Source organism: Primulina eburnea, chromosome 13, assembly GCF_022965805.1.
Source record: "Primulina eburnea isolate SZY01 chromosome 13, ASM2296580v1, whole genome shotgun sequence".
Taxonomy (NCBI): domain Eukaryota; kingdom Viridiplantae; phylum Streptophyta; class Magnoliopsida; order Lamiales; family Gesneriaceae; genus Primulina; species Primulina eburnea.
The window spans coordinates 8,849,229-8,859,373 of record NC_133113.1 but is presented as its reverse complement, the minus strand read 5'-3'; the positions used below and the strand labels follow the sequence as shown (position 1 = coordinate 8,859,373).

At 37.2% G+C, this 10,145-nt stretch overlaps 1 protein-coding gene and 1 pseudogene across 1 annotated transcript; one reads left to right on the top strand and one right to left on the bottom strand.

Moving 5' to 3' along the window:
* Window positions 1-882: 882 nt before the first annotated feature.
* LOC140810278 (BTB/POZ domain-containing protein At1g03010-like) lies at window positions 883-8,137 on the top strand (annotated as a pseudogene).
* Window positions 8,138-8,213: 76 nt separating this feature from the next.
* On the bottom strand, window positions 8,214-9,385 carry LOC140810653 (NAD(P)H-quinone oxidoreductase subunit T, chloroplastic). Its single transcript, XM_073168515.1, has 2 exons — window positions 8,925-9,385; window positions 8,214-8,744 (listed from the first exon to the last, which is right to left on the bottom strand). Exons 1-2 carry the CDS (start codon window positions 9,242-9,244, stop codon window positions 8,324-8,326), a joined length of 741 nt encoding a protein of 246 aa, XP_073024616.1. The 5' UTR covers window positions 9,245-9,385; the 3' UTR covers window positions 8,214-8,323.
* Window positions 9,386-10,145: the final 760 nt, after the last annotated feature.

Here is a 10,145-nt window from a genome sequence, read left to right as displayed (position 1 = left end):
TTGGTCGAGGTGCGGAGCCCCAAGCTAGGGTACAGATCCCTGGACTTACAGAATAGCCAGGGCCTCATATCTCCTGGACTTTAAATATGGTGTCGGGGCCTTATATCTCTCGGACTTGAGATATGGTGCCGGTGCCTCATGTCTCCAGAGCTTACTGGATAATAAGGTACGATGCATGGGCCATGGTATGGGTCCCTTGAATTAATGAATGGTCGAGGTGCGGAGTCTCGAGCTAGGGTACTGATCTCTAGACTTATAGAATGGTCGAGGTGGGGAGCCCAAGCCAGGGTACGGATCCCTGGACTTACTGAATGGTCGAGGTGCAGAGCCCCGAGCCAGGGTATTGATCTCTGGACATACAGAATAGTCGGGGACTCATATTTCCCAGGCTTGAAATATTGTGTCGTGGCCTCATATCTCCCAGACTTTAAATATGGTTTCAGGGCCTTACAACTCTCGGACTTTAAATATGGTGTCGGAGCCTCATATCTCCCGGACTTTAAACTTTTCTGCTTCTCCTGTTATATTAGTTTTATTAAAAACCAAGTCACTAACCAGAAAATACTGAATCCGAATTCATTTTCAGTAATGAGAAACTTCCCTAATTGAGCTAAATTAGGTGATTAATATAGCTGTATGCTACTGAGTGCATAGCAAATACTTTTCCATCCCAATCCAGAATAGCTATTGAGCTTTGAGTCTATATGAAAATCCCTAGATAAAATATTAATATCGAGCTGGTCTGACTTATTTTTGAATGGAAACCATATCTACGTCTTGAGCTCAATTTCCCACATACGACGCCAATGATGCAATCCGCGTGAATTGGGTGAGCAGGGTCAGGGTAATCCACCGGATCTAATAAGAGTTTTGTTTGGGAATATGAGCAAGGAGATATATCTTGTGGTTAAGGTATATCTCTGTATAATATGGCTGCAACCGTGTCCTGCTATTTATATGAGAGAAGATAGTAATGAACTCATTTTCAGCGCTCACCTACCACTTATAGCCATCTCACATCAACTTCATGTCGTTTCCATCATGTCAAATCAGTAGGATTCTATCATGTAAGCTTATCGAGGTAAGATTTTACCTGTTCTCGCACTCGAGTGCGGCACTAATATCAAGGCTTCTCGGGTAGTGAGTCATCAGCCGAGAATTTTCTTGAGAGCTCGGGCATCTGGTTGTCTTGGTGGATGACTTCTCGGGTACTTACTTGCTTTGCAACTCCTGAACCCTTCCTGCCATCCTACCATGATATGAGCTTGCCATTTAATGTCCCGAGTCATGGTCAGGCTCTTCCAGGTGTATCACCAATTATATCAAGAAAGGGGTCCTTTCGTCCTAGTTCAAGTGCAAGAAATGTTACTGAATTGTAAAATTTTCTTGGTTTTTCGAACTTTTTTATCCTTATACCAAATCAAATAATATGTTTGATTATGTTAGTTCATCTAGTCCTTTACTACATGAATCCATCGTTAACGTGATGTCTTTCTACTGTTCCTTATAAATAGAATAGACATTTTACCTATTTTAGAATTCCATCTTTGGTTCCACGTGGCCCATTAACCAGGTGAATTATCGGCGTAGTATGTTTTTGGTTATTGGACTGTTCCAAGTCGAGCCAGACCCATAAATTTAATCGAGCTATGGTAACTTGATATAACACGGTTCTGCTGCTTCGGCTCGTATGTACAAACATGTCAAATTATTGAGTGTGATGCGCTTGAAAAGAAGAATCCCAGTGTATAATTTGCATTGATCCTTTGTGTCATATATATTGGTAGAACTTCTCTTTTACAACTATAATTATTGAATTTGGAAGATCAAACTATTGAATCACCTAAAACTGGTAAGAAATAGCACCTCAAAAGTTCAAAACTTCCAGTGTATTGATTGCAACATGCATGTGCATTGTCATGAAAGTTGATACCTATGATCGGTATCATTAATGTATGTGAAATGTACGGAACAATCAAGAATAGTTCTTGAGACCTGCCCCAGAATGCTTCTTGTTTCCCATCAAACACAACAAAATAAACACAATTTCCGTGGAATCAGAACACCACAAGTTATCTCAAACTCAAACTTACAATGCCTTTTAAAGAAAGAGTTAAAATTTTTGTACATTGTCAGATTAACTTGCCAGCCTTGAAATTTAAGCAACACAGTTGCTGTATTTATGTTTCGAGTGTTATAGTAGGCCATCATACATAACGAAATATTCTAAGGACTAAGATGAGTAACACATGCCGCAAGTTTCGTAGAAGTGTTGAATAAGCTTCAGTACCATTAAATTTGTATATGGGGATGCATGTGTAGGACAAAAGATGATGAAATTATTCCATTTTTCTTCTGTTTTTTAATGTAATTAAACTGTGTTGATTGGATCTTCTTTCGTGCTGTAGGCCGATATCTGACGTTTCTAGTGATCTAACAATTGAAGTTGGAAAGACAAATTTTGCTTTTCACAGAAGAGCTATATAATCAGGAAATCAATTATATTGACCATTAAAGCTTCTATCTTTTTTGTAGTTCCCTCTCGTTTCTCGAAGTGGTAAAATACGGAAATTATTGTTGGAAGGAAAAGATTCCAAAGTATCTAGGCTGAATCTCTCTGGTATTCCTGGTGGATCACAGGCATTTGAGCTGGCTGCAAAGTTCTGTTATGGGGTAAACATCGAGATTACACTAACTAACGTTGCTATGCTGCAGTGCGCAACACATTTTCTTGAAATGGTAGAAGAATTTTTTGAGAAGAATCTTGAAACCAAGACTGAAGTATACCTTAAGGATACTGTCCCAAGTATACTAAACTCAATATCCGTACTTCATAATTGAGAAAACCAGTTACCAACGTCCGAGGAGATTAATCTTGTCAGTAGATTGATAAATTCGATTGCAAATAATGCATGTAAGGAGCAGCTAACTTCAGGATTGTCTAAGCTGGATCATAACATACCATCAAAAGCCAGTGCAGAAAATCCTGCAGATTGGTGGGGAAAGTCACTCTTAATGTTGAGCCTCGATTATTTCCAAAGGATTCTGTCAGCTGTAAAAACAAAGGGCTTGAAACATGATTTCGTGTGCCGAATTTTGATAAATTATGCCCAGAACTCTCTTCATGGCCTTGTGGCGAGAGATACTCAGTTACTTAAAGGAAATATCTCATATATTGATTTACAGAAGAAGCAACGAGTCACCATTGAAATGGCTGCCGGTTTACTACCATCCCAATTAAGAAAAAGCACAGTTCCAATGACATTTCTTTCAATTTTGTTGAATGCGCAATAGCATCGTCAGCTTCCACATCATGCGAAACTGATCTTGAGCAGTGGATTGGTCTGCAATTGGACCATGCAATTCTTGAAATCATTCTGATCCTGCAAGTTCGCATGAAACCAACCACAGCCCCTTGTTTGATGTTGATTCAGTCCTGAGGATTTTCTCAATTTTCTTGAATCTTGATGGGGATGATGATGAAGATGATCATAACCAATTAGTGGATGAAAGTGAGATGGTCTATGGATTTGACAGCACGGGATCTCCAAAACAAAGCTTTGTCATTAAAGTGTCAAAATTGCTGGATAATTATCTTGCAGAAGTTGCATTAGATTCAAATTTAACTCCATCAAAATTCATAGCACTTGCAGAATTAATTCCAAACCATGCTTGCATGGTATTAGACGGATAGTACCGAGCTGTGGACATCTTTCTTAAGGTAAACCGGTTACAACCTTCAAAAAACTTAACTATATTATGCGTAACATCAAGTTTTTAATGTTCCTCATTTTCTTGATGAATTAACAGGTTCATCCAAGTATAAAGGACTCGTAAAGATATAGGCTTTGCAAAACGATAGACTGCCATTAGTCTCTCAGGAAGCCTGCATCCATGCAGCTCAAAATGAACTGTTACCAGTGCAGATGGCAGTTCATGTGATACATTTTGAACAAATCAGATTAAAAAACGCCATGAATGGAGTTGTAGGGCACAACCCATTTTTCTTTGGATCAATGAACGAACAACAATTTACCCAGCGTTGTGGTAGTGGCGCAGGGAGCGGATGCTAAAGTAGATACCCTGTAAGCCAACGGTTCTCTAGGGAATTTATTAATTCAATTGTAATAAACAATCTTATTTTTAATATAATTTAACTTTTCATAGTTTTATTTTACTTTATCTATATATCCATGCAATCAGCATAGATAAAGTCATTGATTATACTTTAATACAAATAAATCATAATTCGATTCAGTCGCCTAAAATAAGAATAAAGACCGATTGAGCTTGAGACTAGCATCTATGATGTTGTCTACCGTGTCTCATGGTAAGGACATAGAAATGTCCAATCATACGATGATTGTAAGTGATTATCATTCATCAAAAGGAAAAGTATGTGGTTGTGATTGTACATGATTAGTCCTTGCGACCCGGTACAGCGCTGAGACTCTACATACTAGGGTTGTGCTTTGACTCGTTTACCGGCTCTATTGGAATATTTCATGTTCGCAATCTTGATTTTGATGTTAACAAAACTTGTTATTGTGTTTCTAACATATTTACCCAAGTGTGAAGTTACAAACACAAGAAGCAAGCTGAAACTGAATTCTGCACAAACTGAATTTCTGGCAAGCTTCGGTGTTTTGATGATATCTCTAACTGGATGATTCAAATGACAATCCGCCAATTGTTTTGGTCAAAAAACTCAATTTGGAACAAGTCGTATTTCACGTCAGTTGGGCAAAATCAGAAGTTATCATGGTCTAACTGATCGCTCAATTACCGAACTGATCACACGAAAACAGCAATCAGTTGGGTTTGAGTAGCTGCGGTATTTTGGTCATATCTCTCAACTCAGTAATCGAAACGAAGCGATTCAGTATGTGTTGGAAAGATAAGACGATGATCTACAAATCAACTTCAGAATTCAAAGTCTGAATCGAAGCTTAAGATGCTGATAAATGACGATGAATCTATTGGTTTTGCACAAACTGAAATCAGTTAGGCTGATTTCAGCACACCAGCTGAAACTGAACTGAACCGAACCAAACCAGTTGAACTGAACCATACCAGTTGAACTGAACCAGACCAGCTGAAGACCAGTTGAACCAGACCAGTTAAACTGAACCAGACTAACTGAACCAGCTGAACCGAACCAGCAACTGACCAACTGAACTGAACTGAACCAGCTGCTGATCAGTTGAACTGAACGACCAGTTGAGTTGACCAAAATTGACCAGTTGACTAGAGTTGACCAATTGACTAGAGTTGACCAGTCGAGAAAATGCCCAGCAAGCTGAATTTGACCGTTGCAATTTCAGAAACAGTACAGAAACTTTCCAAACGGTCATATTCTTGTGTCTAACGTATATATCATTGTTGGGGCTTATAAATACAACATATTGAAGATCAAACAAGAGCTTTGGAGTGGATTCAAAGCATGGGCAGTTAGCATGAAGAAATCAGCTAGTTGAGAGCACAAGCTCTTGTGTGAGGATACATTTGAGACGTACACTGTAACTAATATATTCTTCACACACGATCACTCACACATATACAAGAGAGTTGAAGTTCAAAAATTAGTTGAGTGAGTCTTGCACAAAGACGTAAAACTTGTGTATGTAGTCTTTACATATGAGACATTAAACAATATGCTGATTGTGAGGTGCTGCCTACAATCTTGAGTGTTAGGAGTTCAGTTTAGGCAGTAGTGTAAATCCTAACTAAATGGGTTTGTACAAGGTGTTGTATAAATCAAAGTCTTCTAGTGAATCCTTCTCAATGGGAAGAAGGGGTGACGTAGGAGTATTTAAATCTCCTAACATCCATAAACACATTCGTGTCTATTTGTTTATTGCATTTACTTATCATTTCCATAGTTTTAAAGATACATTGTTGAATCATTTTATGTGTTCTTCAAATTTCAAAATATTAGATACCAAGTGTTTGATAAAATGCTTCAACTAAAATATTTTTTTACTCATTCAACTTGCATATATTTTAAATATTTTACAAAATAAATAATTGGTTTCTACGAAGGATTATTTCGAGTATTTTCCGCTTGTTTTGAACACCAAACTCGATTTAATTCATCGGTGTTCAATATTTCAAGAACCGAGCTATTGTAGCTCAACGATTACCCCCTAGTCGATCCCAACAGACTCCTCGATGGTCACAAGGTGGCGAGGTTGGATGCAATTACGAAATGTGTATAAGTCAGTGTATTGTAGTCGGGAATTCACCGCTCACCTACGGTTGTTGATATCCTATGTGATCTAATGAAATAATAGTGCATGAAATCTCTGGCCAGAATGTGAGATGTACATTAGGGTAGGAGTTCTCTAGTTGTGCATGCAATGACACTACAAATATTTCATTATTGTATCACATTGCTATTGAATTAATATACAACCCTCGATGAACCAATGATTACATATTCGATTGAGATATATCAGATGAAGGGACCAACTGTACATTAATCATAACTGATTGGTTCTTGCAGACACTATCAGTGATAACTAGGGAATAATGGGACGATGCTGTTAGATGCTTTTACCATGATTCGATAAGTTTAATCTGAAAATGGTTTCTAAAATTCTCATGATTAAATGTTGATACATGAAATGTGGAAAAATTAGGGTAAGTCCGAATAAAGAAAATTGTCATGAATCACAGAGAGTTGTGAACACACGGCTAGCTGTATCACTGAACTATTGAGGGTCAGACAAGCACCGGTTTACTTGTTCCCGTTGAGGTTATAAATTCAATGAGTTGAATTTACAAAAATAAGTTTGATACGATCAATCGATAAGCTTATAAATAAAGTTTATAAAAGCTTATAGAAATTTTGAGAGCGTGACTACTAAAGGCAGTCAAAAGGAATGCACTTACCATATTTAGATATTGGTGATCTCGAAATTATAGTGTGCATCATAATAACAAATACGTTTAAATTGTCACATCAGTGATATTGGTTCGCCGATCAAGATTATGATGAGATGAATATATTATGATGAGACTAATATAATGAGAGCATGGATCATGAGCTTGTAAGAGTATAAGCTTATCATGCTAATTTGTTAAAGTTCAAATGGACTTTAATAATTAAAATATTGAGCTCATTAAGTTTTTATAAAGGTATTGATTTATGTAACATGAAAATATTTATAATACCATAATTTTAAAAACCTTGCATACTCAACAAAAAATATTAATGCATGCTATTCTCAAAAATATTTTCATTAAAAATCGAGATTGACCATGATATGGGATGCATTTTTTTTTTTTGGAATATTTAATGAACTTAATTGATCTAATTAATTAAGTAAAGAAATGATTAAAAATAATAATAAGGATTTTGATTCTAATTTACGTAACATGCACCCGAAAGTGTTTTTTTTAAAAATATATACATTGGATCTTCCCAATTTCTAGTGTTGCTCTCGAAATCCCTTTTCTTTTGCAAGAAAAATTTGGCTTGTCTTAATTAATAATATTAAATCGATTTCTTCTTCGTATTCTATCTCTACGCAAAATATTTTCAAAATTACAAGTGCAATTTTGAAGAGGAACTGATCTTTCAGTCGGTCGTGGACCGGATTAGGAGATTGAAGAAATAAGACTTGAAGAACATACGTAGAAATTTACAATAAAAGCTACGTCCGCTAACATCGGAGTAGTTGGTGTCAAGTGAAAAAAGTCACTAAATGTATATTCTTCAACATCTTATGTATGTTTATTCAGTTAAATCATTCAAGTGTCCAAACATTTTGATTGTCAAAATAAAATTTTTAAACTTCTTATGTGATTTCGTCACCAGAAAAACCAATATCCCAATAGATATGCATCTTCCCTAGAGATAACTATGCTTCGGTCAGGAGGGAAAACCGTGAACTTAAGCTTGAGGTTGCAAGAATGAGAATGAGGCTAACCGATCTTGAAAAGTATCAGGTCACAATGAAAAAAGAGCTCGTGAAAGCACACCCCCATCAACAAGTTACTCAATTCATTTACTAAGAAGCTAAGCAAGCTCCATTCGTTTTTCTGGATTAAGGATAAGCCTATAGGAGGAGGCAAGCCTAGTTCTGAAAGTCGTTTTCTTTTTCAGAAGAGAAGACGTCATTCCATGTCTTGAACTTGTTCTTTACATGTAAATAAAAGAGTGTATAGGATTACTGATGTGTTTTTGTGTGATTTTCAGATTGATGATATCTTGTTGAGAAATTTTGTGTTCCATTCAAATGTACAACAAACAGCATTATGTTTTTTCTTTGGCTGATTTTATATACATGCTTCTGCATGTCTACCACTTTGTTTATCACTAGTAAGGTTCTTTGAAGAATGCAACATATATTATACAACATATGGCAAATATGATGACCAAAATATCGAAAGTAAGAGCTTGCTTCGCCTGATCATTGAGCTCCATGTTCCTCCCTCCGAGTCGATCCACCATATCTGGAATTGATTCGTAATTTTCCAACTCTTGAATATATGGATCTTTGAGCTTCATCCTCATTTTCTCAGCTTCCCTGCTAGCTGCCTCCTGAGCCAGCGTCCAGTCGTAAAACTTGCGCTTCTCGCCATCACTCAAGACATTATAAACTTCTCTCAATTTCATGAATTTCTCCGAAGCTGCTCTTAGAGGCAGTATAGTCGTGTCCGGATGGTATTCCTTCGATAGTCTCCGGTAGGCTGCTTTAATTTCTTCCAAATCAGCATTTGCAGGAACTCCCAAGAACCTGATTGGTACCATTCAAAGATATTATCAATTCTTTTGGGGAGTTCAAGGAGGATTCTGAAAATTCAATGAGGTAATATTCTTTCCGATTGGAAGTTCTGTAGCAACTTCAAACCCAAGAAAACAAAACAACTGTTAGCCAATAAACTTAAATGATGAAGATTAAGAATAGACTGCATACTGGTAATAAGAATCAGATGAACTGTTTAGCAAATCAGAGAACTTTTTGCCCAGAGGATCATCTTCCTCTTTCTTCTGCCCCTTGGTGGATCCCGACGTGCTTTCACCAATCCATCCTTCCTCCTCATTGTCCCAATGAATCCTAGTGTCGACACCAGGAGGCGCCCTCTTTCTTTCACCCGAATCTTGCACGGCTCGGACCAGGATTCGGCTACAGGGGCTGGTTTTTCTTGGCCTGGGCCCGAGTGATCGTGCATAGCTGCTTCGGGTCCTTAGTAAAAGAGAATAGGAAGCAGGTGGAGTTGCAGTTGGAGCAGCCATGACTAGAACGGAAATTATGTCCAAAGTTGTGAATTTGGGTTGGGTGTTCAGACAAAGACAGTTGGCCGAGGTTTCACTACCTCATCTTTCTGTGTGGCTCAGGATTCATGCTACAAATAACAACGAAACCAACTGCCCACTAATTTTCGTGGAATTATTACTGCATCATTTCATCTGTAATGTACCACTTTTTCACACCCAGACGTCACATAACTTTTAAAAAAAATTCAAACAAATTTTACTTTGACTATCAAAATTTTTTCGGCGACTTAGAGTTATTTACGTTTAGCGTCAAACACTTGGTTCCAATTATTCCACCGTCTAAGATGAAATATTCTTTTTGCAAGTCCCTGTGAATAATCTGTCACGCCCCGGCACGGGGGTTGGTTGACACCGGCATTGCTCTCAAATTTACATTCAAAAACAACAAGCCTCAGAAGTACAGAATTCAGAAACCAGTCTTTTATTCGTAAATACTGAATATTCAATGTCTGATACAACTCGACTAATAACATTTTACAGTGGAAATGTAAAACCAGAAATACAATGTCTGAACATATACAACGGAATATAAAATGTAGATCACTGATAAACAACAGTCTTCTTCACCAGCCCCAGAATTGAATCTGTTCCTGTAGAACCCGATTCCAGTACACGTATAACCCATGCATCTATTTAAATTATTAAAGCATTTAACTTATTTTAAAAGGAGTTTAGTCATGCATAATTATTTAAATGCATTATTTTTAATTTAATTACGTTTATGTAATGCACGTTAAAACGTCTTTCGAGTTTCATGTTTCAGGCGATCATTCGAGGCGGGATTGAGGAAAAGCCCCGGTGACGATTTTTGGCAATTTTAAAGATGGTATTTTATTTTAAGTTGAGTTTGGGGGCATTT